This window comes from Halichoeres trimaculatus, unplaced genomic scaffold (assembly GCF_033239565.1).
Source record: "Halichoeres trimaculatus isolate MK-OKI-2021-1 unplaced genomic scaffold, fHalTri1.1 fHalTri1_scaffold_15, whole genome shotgun sequence".
In the NCBI taxonomy this organism is placed as follows: Eukaryota; Metazoa; Chordata; class Actinopteri; order Labriformes; family Labridae; genus Halichoeres; species Halichoeres trimaculatus.
The window spans coordinates 10,196,528-10,219,252 of record NW_027437193.1 but is presented as its reverse complement, the minus strand read 5'-3'; the positions used below and the strand labels follow the sequence as shown (position 1 = coordinate 10,219,252).

The 22,725-nt window shown below is 37.7% G+C and overlaps 1 protein-coding gene across 2 annotated transcripts in view; it reads right to left on the bottom strand.

Annotated features, from left to right (window-relative positions):
* Positions 1 to 22,725, bottom strand: part of glis1a (GLIS family zinc finger 1a) — a 53,006-nt gene that overhangs the window by 6,642 nt on the left and 23,639 nt on the right. For both annotated transcript variants that reach the window (XM_074687734.1, XM_074687735.1), the window contains exons 3-6: positions 14,685 to 14,846; positions 9,350 to 9,463; positions 5,757 to 5,883; positions 2,194 to 2,350 (exon numbers count right to left, since the gene is read on the bottom strand). In XM_074687734.1, the coding sequence (XP_074543835.1) occupies positions 2,194 to 2,350; positions 5,757 to 5,883; positions 9,350 to 9,463; positions 14,685 to 14,846 (560 nt within the window). The remainder of the gene's footprint in view (positions 1 to 2,193; positions 2,351 to 5,756; positions 5,884 to 9,349; positions 9,464 to 14,684; positions 14,847 to 22,725) is intronic.

The window sequence follows — 22,725 nt, the reverse complement described above, 5'->3', positions numbered from 1 at the left end:
TTGTTTTAAGTTATTCAAAGACAAAATGAGGTCTGAATTGCTTGAGACAAGTTAAAAAAATCTGCTGGTGGGGTAAGAAAAATGTGCTTGACAAGACTAGAATAATGTCTTAATACACGTTCATTTTCTTCATTTTTACTCATTACAAGTAATTCAGACCTCATTTTTGTTTTTTGAATTACTTGAAATAAGACACTTTTCTAGACTGGTCAAGCTAATGTGGTTCATAGTAAGTCTAAAAAGACTTTTTTTTTTAAATAAGACCAAAACACTTGATGAGATTTCATTTTTTTGCAGTGTAGTAACAGGTTTCCTTTCAAGTAACTTCAACTAAAAGCTGAAATGATAACAGCAACAAAGTTAGCAGTCGTGACATTTGTCTCGAAGCTCTTTGAAGAAAAACAGCAGAACAAGGACAGAAATGTCCAAATAGATAGTCCTGCAGAAGTCTCATTCCTCTTATCTAACATATCCAAAGAAAATTTTAAGTTAAATAAAACAACTCCTAAACTACATCAGGTAAACAACTGGAGCTCCTCTTCTTCCAAATCTGTCTTAATTTCACAATCACCTGGCAAAGTGACAGCCTGCTTAAGTTGACTGATTGCCACTGCTGCCCTGCACCATAGCTGCACTTAAACATTCAGTCGACCACTTCAGCAGCTTCCACCTGCAGGCTCCAACTACAGGGGGTTTAAGATACCACGTCGTCACTTATAAACTGATATAAGTTACAGATTATATATACAGTGAATTGTTTTTTATGAAAATGATGGTCTCCTCAAGATGAGACAGGCTGCCTCCACTTCAGCACGAAGCGAACGTGCTGGAAATGGTCTTAGCTGCACAAATGCCATCAAACCAGGCTGAACATTTGAAAAATAAGGTGAAAACTGGTTTTCCACTCAAGAGACCCTGACTGAAGATAAACCTTCAAACTTAAGCTCAAATGTTTGAGGCTGAACTGATCTTAACTCCTCTATCGACTCTTCTGCCAAGACACAGAGCCTATTTGAAAATAACTCATGGAAACACTGGAAGGTGCCTTGTGAAAATATGTGCGTTATACACAATGTGAAGATTCTATATCATCTATTAAAACCACAAGTATGTGTTTTTGGCCTTATCGGCGTCTTTTACTGGATAGACGGCCTTTGTTGTTTCTGTTGTGCCAGTAAAAGTTCGATTACGGGCGGTTCTTTAGTGACCAATGATTTGAGGAAATACTGCCCAGGCCTGCAGGCTGTCAGCTGTATCGTTTTAGTCTCACTTTGACTTTTATACAGGGCTAGACAACATTTGTCTCAGTTTACAGTACACATAAGTTCTGTGGCCTCCAAGTCCCCAATCAGTGCAACCACAGAGCTAAAACTCCATTGCTGGTGATAATGTCGACTCCAGAGCGTGCACAGACATTTCTTGCTGGTTATGAGCTTGTGCTTTCCAGACAAGAGAGTCAGAGCAAAAGTTTAAAGATACTTAATAACACCAAATTCTTCATCAGACTGAATCAAATGAGTGATTTCAGAGGAAACGGTCCAGAAATGTTTCACTTCAAGGACAGTTTACAGATGCCTGAAGGGACAGAAAACTGTGGTTGATTCTTTCTATTTTTATCTTTCATAGAAAATTGACCCAAAGGAAATCTGCCAAATGCAAACCAAATCTTATTCAGGTCCATTGTGTTGGTTTGGCAGAAAAAGCTCAAGCAGCAGATAAGTCAGAGTCCTGCCAAACACCACAGTGGTAAGTGGGAAAATGTGTTTTTTATATTTGGATGAACTGACCATTAAGGTTTGCCTGTGGGCACATTGTTGAGTAAAATACCCTGATTTCCAAGAAATAAAAGCAAACTCATTTTTACATTTATTGTTGAACAGCTGTATCTTATGAGTACAAGAGCAGATTTTATTCACTGTGACTTCACTCTATAAAGCAGGAGCAGCTCCTTCAAAATGGGGAAATAAACAACTGCACTGACTGCTGCGATGCCCATGAACAGGGCACTTAACAGCTCAAACCAGTTTGTTGAAAGTGCCTCGCAAAGTAAATGTGAGCAACTGTAGCATTGCTCAAGAAGCACATGTGTTTACAGTCATGTTCCACAGCATGAATAAATGAAAAGCCTAATTGAGTTTTTGGATGCAACTCATTTGACTTCCCTGATCTACTTGTGTTACATCTCACTCTCACCCCTCTCTCACGCTCCCCGGGCTTGTGAGTGGAGATATTGGACTGTTGGCGTCAAAGTTCCCCTCCAGGCCAGGATATCTGGTGCAGTTGTCTGATGGTGGAGGAAGATACTCTGAGTTTCCCCTGCTGTGGACCGTGCCGTTGTTTGAGTACACACCTGGAAGAGAGAAACAGATCAGTGACTAAAATATACCAGGTTTAAGGTTCATGCAGCTCCAACAGTTAAGCTTGAAACAGGGACCAAGGTTTGTTAAATAAAAGAAATAAAAAATTCCAGAAACTTGCAAAGCTGCAAATTCAGTCCCTCTACCTGCGTCAGCATACACACCACAAGCCCAACATCATCAGGCCTGTGATCACTTTCACCTCCAAAGCACAAATAAAACCAGAAAGCAAGTTTTTAAAGTGATTTTTTACTGGGGTTATATATCAAAATACCTCAGTCAACCCTTTGCTTTACATATTTGGTGGATCATTTTTTGCAGTTTTTGTACTTGTTTATTGCAGTTGTGTGGCCAGAAGGGTAGGAAGGGGTAGCACAAACTCCCTTAAAATCTGACTGGCTGTGATTCAGTTGTGCCCCATGGTTTACCAAATTAGAGGGAGGACTTTTCTTAAAATCAACTTTTTGAACTGTGTTGTAACAGGTCGATAGTGGTTTGCACGGAGTAGTTTGCTTGCCTTTGTTGAATACTCTAAATCCTGACTTTTAGCTCCAAAGGAATGACCTTTAAAAAGCTTTTTGTTGTTTTTTTGTTGTTTTCTACAGGATTTTAATACCTGTGTCATACTCTAATGTCAGTTTTAGTAGATACAGTTTGTGGATACAAAAAATTATGACAAACAAATGACCAGAATTCCTTTCTTTCTTTTTTTTATGGTGCAACTATAGTAAAGCTAAAATGAAAAAGGTACATGTAGCTCATAATGATGCTTTGAGAATATTAAACTACCTCGATGGTCCAGTGCAAGTCACATCAGCATATCAGCCCAGTACTGGCTTCACTCCACTGGCTGCCTGTGACTTTTAGAGTTGATTTTAAAATTCTTATGTTTGTTTTTAAATGTTTAAATGGTCTTGCCCCGCCTTACCTCTCTGAGCTTCTTAAGCCCTATTCGCCCTCTCGGTCCCTCAGGTCGGCCGACCAGCTGCTCCTGCAGGTACCGAGGTCCAGGAAGAAGCTCAGAGGGGACAGGGCCTTCTCTAATGTTGCTCCCCGATAGAGAGGCCCCTTCACTGTCCACTTTTAAAACACGTCTTAAAACCTATTTTTATCCAGCAAGACTTAGTTTCTTTGCCTGGTCTTATTCTCTTTTACTTGTTTTTTATTTGCTTTTATTGCTTTTATGATGGTTTCTTTTATTTGTCTGTTTTTACTTATCTGTTTTTATCATTTCATTTTGATCGACCTGTACAGCACTTTGTCTGCAGCTGTGGTTGTTTTTAAAAGTGCTCTATAAATAAAGCTGGTATGGTATGGTATGGTAAGTTACATGTTTGTTTATAACAATGTGACCACATTTTATGCTGTTTCTAGAAACTACAAGCACAAATTCATGGGTCGATTGGTTGATTCAGACAATGAAATAACAATGGCACTTAGCTCACAATGAGCGACGCAAGGTTCACATCCTGCTACTGGAAACATTGGTACAAATTTCTCTTAGTGTTTTAATCACTGTCAACATATGAACTGTGTTTTTCCTTTTTTAATTTCTTTTCATTAATTACCTGTTGTATTTATATGGTCCTAAGGGTCTGGAATAAAGTATAACTCAAAGTATTTATAAATGTTTAGTACGTACACTGAATGTCACCTCTGCAACAGTTGGTGGGCTTTCTCTGTCATAAAAGACCCCTGGTATATTGGAAAGATAAACACCATGGCAGGAGTGGATGCATTAATTATTTAAAAAGAAATACAATTAAGAAGCTGCCCTTATTACATACATTCAACAATGTAAATTCAGGCGATGCATATTTTCCTTTTTCTCTGTTGTTAATTTGGATAAAATCATCCATTTACACAAGCACATGTAGAGTCTACCTGGCACTTAGCAACATAAAATAGTCCTGGTGCTGATTCAGGTGTTTTTACCAGCTTTATTTTAAGGTTATTGATTTAACTATCAACCATAATTCACATATTTTATAAAATAGTTAAAAATATTTACCAGAATAACTAAACTGAAGGGGAAAAATACATTTAAATTAGTTACTTTGTCAAACAGACAAACCTCTGAATTATCTTCAGATATATAAGACAACCCCTCTAACATTGACAGAATTATGTTATTAAGTGTTACAAGTTTTGTGAGTAAGTGTGTATGTGTTTGTTCTGTAATGGTCACGTGCAGGTTTGCTCAGACTAAGGCTAAATACGAAGCTACAGTTTGTGGCTACTCTATTTAGCTGTTCAGGTTGTTAGCTACCAATGTGAGCATGCTGGGGCTTCTCTTCATCCCAAAATCCTAAAATTTTGAGCAGTACAGCTTGTTGTATACAAATTTATTGTAATAAAATGTGAAATATCAGGCTACTTAGCGAATAACTTTTGAAAAATAGCATGGTTAATCTATATTTATGTAGTTCCTTATGCTAGCTAGCAAAACACAGAAGCTATATGTAAGCTGTGGATCGTTACCTCTTTTTTTAGGCAAACTCATAAAACATACTTAGACCACACACTGAAAGAAACACAATAGAGTAAACTGGGAAATATTATCCTTCCTTTCTAAGAGTTTAATTACAGTTTATGTTGAAAGAGTTCAAAAACAAGCTAACTTGCTGTTCAATCCGACAGGAGGTCGAGAGGTTGATTCACAAAGCTGTAACAAAAATATGCTCACAGTCCACTGGGCTTTCAACACATGGCTTTGACTCTTGGTTTGGGGCTAGCTGATGATGATAGCATGTGTCACCTAAGTGCAGCATACATAAAGAAATGCACATACACAAGTTTATATACTTAACAGGCGGGAATTTGTCTCCAGGCTAAAATGTTTGGCCATTTTTGATAAGAAGAAAGTCCTCTTGGGATATTTTCAAAATTAAACACTGACATACTTGTTTCACCCAGAATAAACACAGTGTAGTGTGCTGTTTGAGGTTTTTCCCTCAAAGTCTTCTGGGTAAAACTGCTAGTAGTCTGAAGTAATAGACGTGGACAGCTCTCCTGGACACCCTCCCCTCTCTTTTGCCAACTGAGCCTCAGTGTACCTGACAGCTTCTTGATCTCGGTTCAGCCATTGAGAGGGAAAGAAAAAGAGCTTGGCTGGAAAACCGGTTTGGAGAAGTAGAAGGACGAGGGGGGAAGGGGCCAACATGCCCACAGTCAGTGCCCGGTAATTGGACAAGGTAAACACTGGCATGATGAGCTATCATCAGAGGAATGAGGAGGGAGGGAGAGGAAAAGGAGCAAATGAGGCCATGTGAGCAAATGAAAGAGGTAGTTTAACAGCCCAGGTGTTTGGGCAATTTTCTTTGTTTTGGTCACACAGAGGTGTTGAGGGCGGGTTTCCACCGCCTTTGCTTCTGGATCATCTGTGTCATCTGTGCATACCTGAGAAGTCGTCTAGACTCGGTAAAGGTGAGCTGCTCCCTTGGTGGGAAGACGCAGAGCTGTGGAGATGCTGCCTCGCCAGGCAATCACTCAAAATGTCCGACTCCAGCAAAGCGTGCACCTGAACCTGTCAAACACACAAACGACAGATGTTCATGTGGATGGTGAGAGCATTTTGTGGTGCCATTTTTCCACATTAACGGGCATGAGTAGATGCTGCCCTGCGTGTACGGATGAGAGTAATTACAATAAATCTTCAGCTTAGCTGTCTTACAATTGCTGTTGGGCAACACAACTCCCATGGAGCTAAATTGTGAAAGGATTCACTTGTTTTCTGAAGACATACAGTAGATCAATTGAAAGCAGCGAGATTTCTGCGGGCAGTTTTCTACTGTTAATTTTTTTTAAAGAAATGAAGCTTGAACCAGATGCCTGGTTCTCGTTTCATGTCGTGATCCAGCTCCTCAAAGTACAAAATCCAGAAATCTTGTTAGGCAATTCTGATTCCAAAATGTTCTAACAAAGTTAAGGCAAGACAATTTACTTTATTATCCAGCATTAAAAGAGTTTCCCTAAAGACTTTCCAAAACAGTTTACGGACAGCTCCAGGACCCCGAAGAATCTTGTGAAGGACACCCAGGAACCACAAAGTGCGTATGAATAATCAGTGAAAAATGTTTTCCCGAACCAGTGTTTATGAAGATACAAACTTCAATCGCTGTGACACATCAGCCTGAAGACACACATAACCATGAGGAGTTTATGATGTGCATGTTTAATATTTCAAAGTCCCTTTCAGCCCCACAGGGTTCAGAGCAGCGCAGGGCGTGTTATCCATGTCACAACTTACAAGCACACGTGGTTCTGTTTAAACCAAACAAGCCATGGGAATACACACAAAGCCCCAGTGTCACTCATGGTCCATAGAAAACAAACAAGGCCCAGATAACAGTGAACAATAGGCTCCCTATTCTGACTTCCAGAGAGTGTGTGTAATACCGTGTTTTGTTGTATTTCATCCTACTGAATCATAAACATACTCACTCTCTCCTCCTGTTATTACTCAGCTCTCTTTCTCTCGCTCAGAAAACACAGCTTCATGCAGGAACGGTGCAATAAAAAGAAATAAGGACGTATAAGAAATCTTTTTCTCTGGAAAGAAACTACAGCATCTTATCTTTTTGAATGAAGTACAGTTAACATAGACCCTATAAAGTCCGGTGCTGCATTTGAGAAACCTGACAAATCTATCAGATCTAAGATGATTTCTGAAAAAATGAATAATCCAAAAAGCATTTATCTTCTGTTCCTCTCTCAGATTTTGAGCAATTGTAAACAAATTTAATGCAGGCTTGGTAAAAAGAAGGAGAAGAGGGTTTCCAGTTTTTTTTTCATACAGTTTGGCTAAATCTGGCCTTAAATGCTTGTCCATACTGCAAACAAATTGGCTGCAAATGAATTAATTTGGTGTTTAACTGACTGTACAAATGGAGCTATATGGAAGGCTAAAGCAAAATTATTTTACTGAAAAACTGAGTTCTTGCTTGTCTTTGTCTATGACTCTCCTTGATCCATTCAAAGATCCAAAGAGACGCTCATTTGCTCCATCATGGTTTGATCTAGGGCGAGTACTGGTATCGGTACCGAGTACTGATACCTTATTTTAAGGTATCTGTACTCATGAAGGCTGTCAATACCAGTAGCCGATACTCAAGGCAAAAAAAAAAAAACTTATATCAATTAAGTCCTCCTTGCCAGTAGTTGGCGCTGCATTACTACGGTTTGACTCCATGGCAAATGTGTGTCAGGCACTGTTCAGATAACATGAATAAACAAGGGACCGTTAACAGTTAAACTATTTTATTTTGCTATTCAGTTTATTTTAAAAAATACTAAACCTCTGACAGTTGCTAGTTTTGTTTTGCACTTTTGTTAATTAAAGGCAGGGTTGGCAGTCCTGAAAAATGGCATGAATTTGAATGTACCATCTCGTCAGGACTCTGCCTAGCCCCTCCTCCCCCTCCCCTTGGAGCTCCTCCAAAACAACGTCCCTGCTCACATGCATGAGCGCTGCTGATTCTACTATGATTGTGAATGACTGAAAGACGAACTCAGCACATCATTTTATGTTTTGCTCTACGTCAAGTCATGTCTCATTAAGAGGTAAAGAAACACCAAAACATTGAAACATTAAAACATTAAAACATAAAGCTGAAAAACAAATAAACAAAGGTGACTTTTGTTAGTACTCGTAACTGTCATGCTAGCATTATCTACTTTTACCTGTGACACAATATTAGGAGTAAAGCTATAATACAAATAGTGCATGTACATCTTCTCTTGGACTTACTAAATGTCACAATTTTATTTTGCTAGTCAGAGCCCCTGTGGTGAGAGTTTATTAGACTCTGATCCAGACTACAGCTCAGAGCCAAGTACCTCATCGGGTCAGAGGAGACAGGCCTCTGTCTTTCTTTTCTTGCTCTGTTTAGCCGAAGGAGCGGTTACCAGTAATCGGGGTACGGGTAGTTTCTCTGCCATTCTTCTGCTGAGTGCTTCTGCTTGCCATTGGGACATATAGATCATCTTAACTAGTATAACAAAAAGTGTCTCTAAATCAAAACACCAATTATACCTTTAATTAAAAAAATGGTTTACTCAGAGTTATTTGTGTTTATTTTAGACTTAATGTCAGAGTGACTGTGCTGTCTTTGTTCATAATCAGCCGTCACTGTTAATTCAAAATTTTATGTATCAAAAGTACTAGTAGTACTTGGTATGTGTGGCCCCCTCAGTCTGACATCTCTGTTAGGGTCCTGTTTGTGCTTGTGTGTGCGTGTACTTCTTCCAGCATGCATGTAGCCTGATCAACAACAGAGTCAAAGAGTTGAATTTCCCATCGGGGATTAATTAAGTGTATCACTCAAAGGAGCAGACTTGATCTGATGAGTGGTTTTTGAAAACAGTGAAAGCTGCATTTCCAGGCTTTTCTCTAGCTCTGCAGGCAGCACGTCCACAGGCCAAGCAGTTGGCCTGATCTGAACAAAAACTGCACTTCTTGAACTTAATTCTGATAGTCGGAAAGAGCTGCACACAATCAGGGCTTGTGCCCTTTTGATTTCTTCTTTGACAAGCTTTGAAACAGAACTAAAAGTTTACTACACTTTATACCCATCAAACAAAAGCACATTATTATAAGCCGATATAAGCTGAAGAGTTTATTTCAGATGATATTCTTTTCATTGCTGAAATCCTTGAAACCTGAAACTGTATTTCTACCATCAGATTGGTATCAGCTTTAACAAGGTTGAAACCACTGGATGAAAATTTGGAGTGAAAAATGAAACAGATTGCATTTCCATTCAAAATCCATTTTATCAGACGTGTTTCTGTCTCTCTCCAAAAAGGGCTTAATGAAAAATGACCCCAGAAAAGTTGAAGTAATAAAGAGTGCTTACGAAGAAAATCCAGTTTCAGAGACTCAGGAAGGTTTCATTTAGGATGTTTGTTTGTAATGCTGAAGATTAGAGGAGTAATCATGCTCTGCTCTCAGCTAAATTCCAAACCAGTAAAAACATCATTGCTGTATTTACCTTCCCCTCTCTCTCCTGAAGGCCTTTGGCTGAATGAGCTTTGACGTGTTTCCGTAATGAGCTGGGATCAGTGTAGCGTTTGGTGCATCCTGGGATCTGACAGGCATACGGCTTCTGTGGATGAAAAGCAGAAGAAGAGCAGAAGTGAGACAGTAAATAAACAGCTGTGTGAGGACATGGAGAGACAGGTTCTTTGTTACTTTAAAAAAACAGGAAATTTCTTCATCAAGACTTGCACTGATAGGGCCTGTGTCCACCAGTAGTGTTTTCTGGCTGGCAATAACCATAAATTTCACCAGTGCTTATTGTTGCTGGAGCTATCTGTGGCATCCTCAGAAGTCACATCTAAATCTGTCTTTGGCCCTGTTGACATGACAACATTCAACCCAAAACGCAAAAAATGCAGTAAAAAAAAACGTGTTTACACGGAACACCAAGGGATTGAAAATGCTGTAGAAGGCATGCCAGGCCTGTAGTTGGCGCTATAACTGTCTTGTCCAGAAGCTGCCTTTGGTAGATCTCCACCGAAGTTAAGTTGGGCAGATCATCCAGCGTAATGGCGCATGCTAATTGCAGAAGTGGAGCAACAGCTGAGCAGTTTTTTGAAAGATAGTCAGCAGATTCAGCAGCACAAGTTTAAAACAGTGACAGCTTGACGCCATTTCTGTGTAATAAGAGGCCGAAATGCAACAATACTTTTGAGTCCATAAATTTTAACAAAGAAAATAGCCAATGAAAATTATTTCAAAGCTGTACCTGCAGCTGAAAATTACATAATTGAGTATATATTAAAAAAAAAGTTTGTTTCTCCTTCACACAGACTTCCTCAATTTTTGTTGACAAAGGTGACATCAGAAGCTACGCCCCGTCTTCATTTGCTGGTAGCAGAAAAGTGAAACCAACAATGGCAGTAAGTTGAACCATTTCCTGTGCACTGTGACCACAGCCTCAAAAACATTTAATTCTGACTAAATTTGATGCTCCTGTAACATTGAGCACTGAAAATACAGAGCTGCAATGGTTTTAAATGGAGAATATGTGCTGCCAGTGCAGAAAAATGCTGTTAGTGGACACAAGCCCTTATTGATGTCATTTGTTGTAGTTTTGCAACACAGAGCTTGGATCACAGCTCACTGTGATGCAAAACACATTATGAAGCTATAAACAATGTTTACAATAAAGGAAATAAAAGGTTTTCATTAAAATGAAACTATGTCTTCTGTTATTTATGAACGTTTAAATATTTATTCTCCCAGAAAGAGATAAATCTTTGCTGCATGTTGCTCAAACACAGGGCCTTTACAAATGTATTCAATTTGAGCTTTGTTTAATTTGCTATTAAGCTAAGTTTCTACACAACTTACCTCTTTTTAACAGAGGTTTTCTTTATTTTATTTTATTTTTTTAAGTGTTTGGCCTCCTCTTGTTTCCTGTTTTGCATCAACAAACTGGAACAGTCTCAACGCTTTTTCTTATAACGTCTATTCTTAGAAACTTCAGGACAACCTACAGGAGTGACTCAAACATTTACTTTACTTTATGGTTTATACACTTCCACTGGATATAACATCAAACACCAAGTATGTGTTTACAGTAACAGCAAAAGTTTAGTTGAGCCACATCCACAACATTTACATGCGTGATGCTGAGCACAGTAGTGCTGTGTATCATACACACAAACATTTAGGATAACTGCAGTTTACTTAACGTGACATCTGCGCTAACAGAGAAAGGAAGCACATGTACATTATGTCAACATTTTACGTAATGAGCTGCTGAGCTGAAAGTGAAGGCTGTTTACCTTTCGTCTGCAGGCTTAAAGAGAGGAAGAGAAAGAAGAGAGTTAAGAGGAACGTCTCAGCATACACATATATTTTTCTCCAGGTGAGATGTAAGAAGTTTATTCAGACTGTAGATCAATATTCACAAACAGTAAGAATAAAAATGACAGAAAATACATGTCTGCAGATGACTTTTAGCTGCTGAGGTAAGTGTTACAGTGAAATAATGTATTTCAGAACAAAAGGTGCTACAGAGGCATCTACATTTTACCTTTGGTGTCAAAAATGCAATTTTTTTCAGGTTTTTGGATGTAAGTATATTTTTTTTGTGGGGTTTTTGTGTCCATTTTTATAATTTTACTACATTTTTTTTTTTTTTTTTTTTACATTTTTAGTTGATATCATCCAAACTTGATTTAAGACTTTCTTTTTAATTTATAATTTTATTTTAACTAATGTGTATATACTTTTTTCTTCTTGTCTTAGCTCTTCTCTAAGCTCCTATAATAATAATAATAATAATAATAATAATTATTATTATTATTATTATTACTATAAAATAATAATAGCAATAATGATAATAATAATAATAATAATAATAATAATAATAATAGTAATAGCAATAACTATAATAATACTTTTTTATAATAATACTAAAATAATAATAACAATAATACTAATAATTATTATTATTACTATAAATATTAATATTATTATTATTATTATTATTATTATAAAAAGTATTATTGTTATTATTATTATAAAAAGTATTATTGTTATTATTATTATTATTATTATTATTATTATTATTATTATTATTATTATTATTATTATTATTATTATTATATATTTTTTACTACTAAGCTCAATTTTTTTTTTCGTAATATTAAATGTGTGCTTATAATAATTGTGCAGGGGGAGTGTGGTTAACCGGAGTCAAATTCCTTGTATTCTTGAGATACTTGGTGAATAAAGGTGATTCTGATTCTAATTCTTCATTAAAGAAAAACTATTATTAAAATTCTCACATTTACCATAACTCTAGTGTAGATGTAGCATCAGATCATGTAACCTGCAACACTAGTTCATGCTAAAAGCAGGAAAAAGTTGTGTAACTTTGGGGGCCGTTGTTGCCTAGCGACTAGCGGTCGGGTCGCGTGCCTCATGAGGTTAGCCTCAAGCCAACCTGTGGCCCCTTCCCTACATGTCAATCCTCGCTCTAACCCTGTTTCCTGCTCTTCACACTGTCCTGTCTTCTGTGAACTAAAAGCAGAAAAAGACCAAAAATATAACAAACCGAAAAATAGAAACACAAAAGTTGTGCAACATCTTCCTCTGATGAAACTTTCCCTGCGAGGTGAGCTGCTGTAAACGGGGACAAGTTTGAAGAAATGTTGACCTCCACTGTCCCTGTATGCTTACATAAATCTCAGAGCGATTGCATGCACAGCAGTCAGTGTCAGCTGCTAGAAATTAAGACATGAATTAATGATTAATGACATGTCAGTCAGCAGCTGTGTGTGTATGTCAGAATTATACAAATATTGGAAGTCATAAATCGACAAGGGCTTAAACAAAGCCTTCCTGTTTAATGTTGCAATTCAAGATGTTACGACTGAAAAGCTTCAGCTAATGACAAATCCACCAGAGTCAGAACATAAAACTTACTGTGCTGATTTGATATCATTTCAGTATTGATTGGATGATTTTTCTTAACATTTCTAAACTATTAGAAGTCAAAAACCTGGTCCACTCTTCTGTAAGCGTGGAGCTGTTTTAAAAGTACCAAGAGACTCCAGACCAGACCACATTTGAAAGTTGTGTGCACTGGAAACTATAGTTTAAACATTTCTGCTCAAGAATTACTCCATTTAGAGACAAATCCTGTCTAACCAGGTATTATTCATAACATTAGTAACACAATACAAGTTCTTTAGTCAAATTTAAACAGCTTGAACTGACAGCAGTGTTTTCCTGCTGGGCTGTAACACTATATTCAGTAATTATTTACATTCACTTCTCCACTGGGCCTCTGTGATGGCGCCAAAAGTGTCGGATTCTTGATTTGTGACGCAACTGCAAAGCCGCTATTAGCCTGCGTGAAACCACAAAAAGGAGAAAATAACCCTCTCCTCCCGTTGTAATAACACTGAAGTGCAACTTCTAGCTTCATCTCAGCCGTGTAATGAGAGATCTGGTTCTCTGGATTAGTGCTAAGTCCTCTTCGCTTGTCAGCAGGAGTAAAAATAACTGTGGTTGTGTAGAATAAATCCATGGCAGGTATGTAGTTTTTCAAACCTGCAGAAAGCTCAGACCATATATCAGAGAGAGGCTGAGAGAGAGGAGCAGTGGCACTTTAAATTAAAGTGGTTTAATGTGTGTTCAGTGCTCCCCATGTTCCCCACATACTGCCAAGAAAATAACATGTATCATGAAAACATGTGCATGTATAGCCTGCAGGAGGGTGAAGTTATATTTCCAGCTGTTATGAAACATTTCCAGGTTTATCGATCCATCTGAGCTCTGAATGCTTTTTTGAACCTCATGCTGACATCAGCATTATCTGAAAAGGAGTTCATGACTTTAAGGATTATCCTCCTCTGGTGCTGTTGGTTTCACAGCACACAGTTTCAGAAAGTAACCAATAAAACAGATCCAGGAAGTATTGAGACACTTCTTATCTTAAAGACATTTTTGTGAGTTTTAAAATTTAATAAGTTTTATTACCTTCCGCCAAGGAGGTTATGTTTTGTGGAAAGTTTGTTTGTCTGTGAGCAACATAACTCAAAAAGTAACAAACGGATCTGGATGAAATTTTCAGGAAATGTTCAAAATGGGATAAGGAAGAAGTGATTCAATTTTGGAGGTGAACTGGATCACCATCTGGATCCAGGATTTTTTTTACAGGATTCTTAATCATTGTGAGATAGGGCTGTTTTCACCATATGTGTATATAACTCCACGATAAATGGTCGGATTGCTGTGCAAAACAATACAAGACGAGGTCACCATAATTTCTGACAGATGGAAAAGTAAGATCCAGATCCTGGCAATATTCTGGATACTAAGATCCAGAATATGAAATATGTACTGGGTCATCATAATTTTCAACACTGTCAGGTAAAAAGTTGTCGTACAAACCTGCAACTAACACCAAATTGTAGCAGACAGTCTGCTGAAAGGAAGTATAACATTAAAGTAGGACTAAAGTGTTACATGACAATCACAATATGCTTGGTGGAGGTCTGTGCTCTCTGAGTGCTTTTCTATTTTGCACTGTTTTCAATTATATACAGCGTTTAACAGCATGCAAACAGACATCTCAGTCTTCATTTTTTCTTTTTTCTTTTTTCATCTGGTTAATGAAGAAAAATACAGAATTAAATTTTTTGAGAAGCAATAAAGGTTTGAAGTGTTTATAATAATCACACATGAGTTTCTCCATATCCTGCAATACATTTTTACATCCCTTACAAGAATATAGAATATAATGTATCATATAATAGCACAGGTGAAGTGTGGATGGTTGTGCTGTTGTGTGGGGTCACACTGACCGTGTCCAGATGTGTGCGTTGGTGCTTGGCTCTGTCGCTGGAGTTGCTGAAGGCTTTCAGGCAGCCGGGATGCTGACAGATGTACGGTTTCTCTCCTGTGTGGCTCCTCAGGTGGATCTTCAGATTCTCCAGGCGTGAGAAGGCTTTCGAGCAGCCCTCAAACTGGTAAAAAGAATACAAACAGTCTCAGTTAAACAGTTTAAAGTGTAGAAATATTCATTATAAATGTTCTTCAGAAGTAAAATAAAAAGGGTAAACTCAGTGAGAGTAATCATGTATCTCTGCGGTTTCCCTCAGCTCGAGAGCATTTTAGAGCTTTTCAGCTCATTGTTTTGTTTCTCTGCTCCGCAGTTTTCTTTTCCTTTGGTTCATTGGTGAACACAGAGGAGCATTTAGCAGCTTAAGAAGCAGATGTTTCAGATTTTTTACCAGATGGTGCAGATCATAATAGGGTTAAAAGTGAGTACTACTCAAAATGAATAAACATGTTGTTCTGTAACTCCTGGAGAGTAAATAAACAACTCGCTGCTTACACGCTCATGGTATCATCTTAAACAGTGATGATATGTCAGTGTTGTGTTCACAGCTTGTTTCTGCTGTCCCAAAGTGACCCTAAAATGACTCTCTAAGGAAACACTGACATGTTAACAAGAATATTATAATTAACACAAAATGTTTTTCTTCCTTGTTTTTTTTTCTTTTTTATTTGCTTTTCCCTAACTTGGTACTCTAATCAGCCATTGGACTCTGGCATGACCATTTTGGGGGGTGGTGATCTAAAAAGTTTGGGAACAGTAGTTAGGATGATACTGCTTAAGAAGCAAGCCGCACAGGTTTAGCTTGCGCTGACAGGAAATTAAACTTAAGGCTCACTCCTGCTGTTCAGAGTGGAGTCACTGCTTGGCTGAACTGTAGTTAAAGTGTGTAAGAGGTGAGAGACCACTCAAAAGATCTATGACAGCAATATCTGATGCCAAATGCAAAGGTTAACTATATTTCAGAACCTATTCTTCACTTTTATTGGATTTGATTTTTATACTCTTTACATTTTTTGCCATGACGACATTTGATGTATAGCAACAATTTTACTTTTGACAAAATGTGACAATTTATTGGACTTTAAAGGGAAAAAAGTAATAAAAAGTGTGTGTGTATAATCAAATATACTTACAGGATTTATATTACTTCTCATAACCAAAGAGAATTAAAGTATCAGAACTTTAATCTTGTGATACAAATCGCACTCATAACTCCTCTTAACTTTTAATACGTTGGCTTGTAGCTAACACATAATAAAACCACATTTTCAAATTAACTATGACTGATGCTGAGGTCTGATCCAACAGAAATAACCACTAAAGAGGTAACACATCACATTAACTTTCATACATTAAGGATATTAAATCATAAACTCCAGGTAATGGCGTTTTTTCCTAATAGCAGACTGGAAAACGCACACTGATTTTCTCAAACACACACACACATTGAGCTGTGGTAGGTTCTGTTTAACATGTTTTCGTTGGACTGGAGCCACTTGAGAAGCAAATATCAGAGTGAGCAGCAAACACGCTGCAGGCTGTACACCGAACTTTAAAGAAACTTTGTCACATTCAATCTCCGACCTCACAGACTGAAGTTTGTTTCAAATAAACACTTCAGCTCTAATGAAAAGAATAAGTGCTCAGTGAAGAAACCCATGCTTCATGGCCTCATCCCAGCATTTATGCTCTACCGATAAGTTGCATAACCAACCACATGGAGATAGATGGGGACAGATGGGCAGTGAGAGCCAGAACATCACAGGGTTATCAAGTGGCACCTCTCTTCACCAGGGTTTTGTTAAGTTAGGCTCATGATAGATCAGAGAGGCTCAACAGCATCCAGGAACTGTTGATACAAGGCAGAATGGATTCATGCTTTCATGTTGTTCACATTAAATCCCTACCATCTAATTTTAATCTGAAGTTAAAGTTAATCTAATGTTTGCTAGGCACTGCCCCGTTGTGGCTGCCTGTTACAGCAGCTTTCTCTTCCTTGTCCGTTTCTTGTAATTTTTTAATCTCTTTTTGTCATTTTTTACATTTAGAGTGGATCATTACTTTGCATGGTTCATTTGTTGGTCATGGACACCAAACTGTTTTTGTCTTGAGTGATATTTTTTACAATTTTTGTCACAATTTTTCTCCTGTGTTTGTCTAGAAATCCCACATGTAACCATGGCTGCATTGTTTACATGCAAAATCAGCTGTTAGCAGCCTTTAGCATGTCAATGCTAACTGGTGCAAGGCCTGATGTTTCCCACAAGGGAACGCAAGATCTATCTTCAATGAGATGGACAAGCTAGCCGGGCTAACCTAGCAACAGAGGGAATACCAGAAGGCAGAGTAGCATCATACTTTTCACAGACATGGCTAACAGAGCTAGCATCAGACACCAACGCCACATTGGAAGAGCTTCACCTGCTGTGAGCAGACAGGATACAAGAGACAGAGGAGCGGTTTACATTTTCTACAACGGTTTTAGGGTGAAACGCAAAAGTTTTGTTGCGTTTCAGCCTTGCGTTTACACGGAAACGGCGTTTCAGCCGACCTGAAACGCAAACTTTTGAAAACGGCCTCCAGAGTGGGATTTTTCTGAAACGCTCCTGACACCGTTGCTGTGTAGACAGTAAGCCGGCGTTTTCAGTGGAAACGCTGACGTCACACCCTGCCTCATGCGTGCATACAACAGGACAACAGTAGCCGGTGTCACGATTGTCGTGAACTACTGTGCTTGTGCTGCTCAATCTGCTGTATCTGCTGACTGTCTTTCAACAAAATGTGCATCTTTTAACTCTAGTATTTCCAAATACACCAGTTGGTCGGCTCAACTTTGGTGGAGAGCTCCCAAAAGCGGCTTCTGGAAAAGACAGTTATAGCACCACCTACAGGCCTGGCATACTTTCTACAGCGTTTTTTAGTCCATCAGCGTTTCCGTGTAAACATAGATATTTTTCACTGTGTTTTCACAGCTCCTTAGCATTTTCAGATGAAACATTGTCGTGTAAATAGGGCCAGAGACTGAACAGACTGCTGAAGAATGATGGACAAGCTGTCTTCATCTATTTTCTGATGGACCTTTTTGCACTTTGTATACACTTTCTTACTTTTGTTTTCTTGATTTCTGCTGTGTCTCCTCCTGAATTTCGCCTCGGGATAAATAATAATAATCCAGACTCATCAGACCAGGTTGTTTCAATCTTTAATTATCTAAGGTGTAGCCTCAGTTTCCTGTTCTTAGCTCACAAGAGGGTCAACCTGTGTGGTCCTCTGCTGCTGTTGTCTGTCTGCTTCAAGGTCGGACATGTTGTGTGTTGAGAGATGGTCTTCTTCACACACCTTTGTTGTATCAAGTGGTTATTAGAGTTACTGTTCTCTTTCTATCATCTCCAGCCAGTCTGTCCATTCTCCTTTGACCTCTGGCATCAACAAGGTATTTTCATCCAGAGAACTTCTGCTCACTGGATATTTCCTCCTTTTGGGATCATTCTCTTTACACCCTACAGATGGTTGTGGGTGAAAATCCCAGTAGATCTGCTCCAGCTGACATTATTTCTCCTCATCCAGATCTGCTAACTTGCTTTCACTGACACCTTTGTTACTGTGGTTTGTAAACTTAATCCATGCACTCTTAAATCTCTCAGGATGGAAATAGTGTTAAATATTGGGGCACTGACAGTGTTGGAGAACATTTTAAATAATTAGAGGGAAGGATTTTAATCCTTTTCTGACATCAAAACTTTCTAAAATGACTTCTTGTGGTAGATTGAATTGCAGATGTTAATCGTGTGGGAGATTACGGTGAAAATGATCCGTTTCATCCATCAGTCATGCGGATAAATAAGTGTAATCTTCTAACAAACAGGGTCATTAAGACACAAGATGAAGGCATGTTGGCTTTAAAGGACAACAAATCAATTAAATAAAATTAATCCTCCATATTTAGATGCTCAGATTTCTCTCTGAAACGGATGTTTTGAAAATCTTCAAATGAGAAACATGAGAGTGGAGTGTTTGATCCAAACTAATCCAGAGGAAAACATGGAAACGTTTCAGGGTTTTATTGGGTTGTTCTAATGAGTCAGTAAATGTCAGTCACCTCATTTAGCAGAAGAAGTTCATACATAAAAAACACACTACATCATTCTCACTAATTAATCCAAGGTTTTAAATCGCTTTGACTAAGTACCAAACAAACAACAAAAAATCAAAAGCAGTGACTGAAGTATTCCAGCGCTTAAACCCAGATGAATACACATCTCGAGGTTACTGGCACGCACAGATTATAGATAAATACACTTCATGGTGTGGGAAACTCAGGACACAACATTTTGCATGTCAGCTTTAACATTCTGCAGCTTTTAGTGATCTGAGCAGCGAGGACAAACATCAGATTAAGTCGTTTCTTTATAGGAAGTAAAGACTTAATGCCCCTTTAGTCTTGCTTGTCAGTTTGCCTCATGGCTACTGTAGTAAAAATATTATTAGAATAAACAAACAAATGTAATCCCTCCCTCAACAATAAATTTCACTGTTAAACAGAAACAGATTTCTAAAGTCTTTAACAGAGGGAGCATTTGAAAACGGATTTATCTAAACTCTGTTAAAGTTTATGTGCTTTGTTTCCTCACCATGACAGCGAGTAGAGTTCAGCGTGAGTCTGTTTTTACGACACAATCAGGTTTCCCTTTCTGATTAGAGTTTGTTAAGTCAGTAATGTCACATGTTGTGTTCCTGCTTTGATTTGTATGGAGGGTCATTGGTCATTGAAAGTGGAGTTTTTTTTATTGGGTTTTACTGTTTCTGTTCAACCAACCAGGGACTGTGTACAATGGCTCTAAAGGTAAAACTGCAAAAACATTACATTACACTACACTACCAGTGAAAGCGAAAGCATTTCATTGATACTGAAATATTTCTATGTAATAAGAAAAGTACAAGAAAATTCAGAAAATTTTAAATATGTGACAAAGTTAAAACCAGAAATATGTATGTTTTTCTTTTTTTAACTGTGATTTTTTTTCTTTTTTGATTTATTTAAAACATTTCTGTTTTAAGGAAAGAATTGGATTTTAATGTTTTGTGAAAAGTGATGTCCATGAAATTTGTTTGATGATATTATTATTATTATTTTAATATAATTATTCATTCATTCATTTATTTATATATTTAAATTTTGATTATTTTTTTTTTGGCAATAATTTTGCATTTGTTGAAAATTGTTGAAAAAATGTTGAAAAATCAGAAAAAAGACTGAGAATGAATGTTTAGAAAGCCAGACAGCTCAATAAACAATTCATCTTTTACCAATGAAGACTTCTGTGCTTTTTCACAATATTTTGTTTTTCAAGACACGACTAAAAATTATTTTAAGACATGCAAACCATTTTAACATGTTTTTATGTTTTTCATTTTTTAACTATGATTTTTTCTTTTTTTTTTCATCTAAAATATTTCTGTTTTAAAGAAACAATTTGTTCATTTCAATGATTTTAATGTTTAGTGGAATGTTATGTCCCTGATATATCTTTGGTGTGATGTTTTTATCATGATTTTTTTTTCAATGGTTTTTTATTTTTATTTTTATTTTATTTCATTTTTTAATCTTTTTTTATTATTTATTCATTTTATTTTATTTTTATTTTATTTTTTTGGGGGGGGGGGGCATTTTACATTTTAAGAGAATTGTTAAAAACTGAGGTTGAAGGTTTGAATAAATGAATGAATGAATTATTTATCGTTTACCAGTGAAGACTGCTGTTTTTGCTTTTTTCACATTAAATATTTTGTTTTTCAAGGCATGACTATTATAATTTCTTAACTTTCATCATTTCTTTTTCAGAATCATTTTAAGGATGAAGCTTCTCTCCATGTGAAAACAGTCCCTCTCTAAAGTTCTTCTAGTTGTGTTTGCTGAAACAACAGAGCCCAACTGTCTCAGCTTCTTACTGAACCTTCTCTAATAAATGACATTTGTGACCTACTTCTTATAATGAACTTCTTTAGCAAGAGTCCATGGTAAAGGCAGGTGCAGTTAAGTAAATCCTGATAGAAAATAGCATGTTGGTTTTAGTCTTTTAGTGGATTGTGTTGACAGAACGGAAAATATACAAAATCCTCAGATTTATCCTTTAATTGTATCTTTATGTCATTTCAGCATCATAAATTATGAATGATGACTCTGCTGCTGGGGTTTAAAGCCGTTTTGGGAGCTTGTGTTTACAGCCTGAATAACACCTGTCTGATCTGAGGCTCCATGTTACGAGCTGGTAAATACAGCTGAATTCATTAACAAACACTGACTACATTCATGAGAAATTCATTTTCCATTGCAGCACCAGAATGACTTAATTTACATGCTTTGGCTTCACCACTTCATGTAAAATGTAATGACGTGACCCACGTAGCTCAAGTGTGTCTAATGACTATGTTTTTTGTGTTGATGTTGATTTAATTTTATTAATCTGTTTGCAGGAAACTCTTCACTGTAACATATTTACAAGCTGGCAGCAGATTAGGTCATTTTATAAACTAATTCAGTTAAGAGGGAAGCGTGTCTTTGAGTGCAAATTTCTGAATTATTAATCAGAGTCCTGAGTCGATGACAGCAGCCAAGTCTCAAGAGAATTACACAGAGAGAGTTAGTCACTCTCAGGGACAGGGGTTTGGAAACAAACTGAAGGTCATCTTAGGAAGGACGAGTTGCACAGCACAAGTTGTGTTTCAGCAACTGAGTCACTCTTTCTTCTTTTTTCAAAAAACCTGCTCTGGTTTATCAACTAACTTCATTTTTAATTTTTCAAAAATGCATAAACTTTGTATGTTATATTTTGCCTTCTGAAACTTAAATTCTATCCCTACTTTAAAAAAAAAACAGATTTAAAGGAACACTGTTGAGATGTAGATTTTTCATAAAGGGGACAAATAGAGAGTGCTAAAACTGCAGTTCCTTGAGTGTCCACTTGAGGCAGCCTCTGAAAGCCAAAGATACTTTATTAGAGGTCCCATATTGTGCAAAAATCACTTTATTAAGTCTTTTAATGAAATTTGTGGGTCTTTGGCTTTCCTCCCAGCCCACAAAATGTGATATTTACTGAAAAAACCTGAACTTAGTAGTGCTTGTGAATATAAAATCCTGACCTAAAGCGAGCTGTTTGGATTTTGGGGATTTGCCGACATCAGGGATTCCCTTTTTTGACCAATCAGGAGCAAGCCTGACCTGATTGGTCCTCCAGAGAAGATACCTCCCCGAGCCCCCCTCCCCGCCCACTCCTCTCACCACTGCTGCTCCAGCAGCCATTACTGCCATCACTGCTTTGTTTTTGGCTGTAAACAGCCACATAGTTCCATCTCAAGCTTCCCATCTCAGAAGAAGACAAGACTAAGTGGCTTGGGTTCATTTATCAAAGAAATGTGCCAGCTACACTCAGTAAAACTGTGCATGTGTGTGCTAGTCACTTCACGGCCGACTGCTTTTCCAACTTTGGACGGTACAACAGAGGGCTAGCGAATAGACTGGTCCTGAATCCAGGCGCATCACCAACCATCCATCAACAAACTTCGGACCCTGGAAATGTGAGTATTTTAGATGCTGTGTGCTGTGGAGCAGATGTAAGAGCTTTTCCTCAGTGTCCTCCCTGTCTCTGTGTTAGCTTCAGGATGCTAACTTTAGCTGCGGTTAGGCTGTTGTTTTAGCCTGTAATGTTATAAAAAATTAATGTTAATAAAACGAGGTCACCTTTTGTCAGAAAAAGCACAGGATGTTTAGGAGCAGGTTTTTTTTTAAGTCTGCTTCAGACACATCCCCCATTCATTCAACACAGCCATTAATTTCCCCCTCTGGTATGCGTGAGTAAGGGAAACCTGTCATGAGGAAAGGAAACCGTTTGATCATCCCTCTGTCTGACAGACTCTTGATGATCGCCTCTTCGCTCCGAGGCAAACTGTGGGCACGTTTCTGCCTTTCAGACCCAGGTAGAGCTCTCACACACATTTAAAGCAAG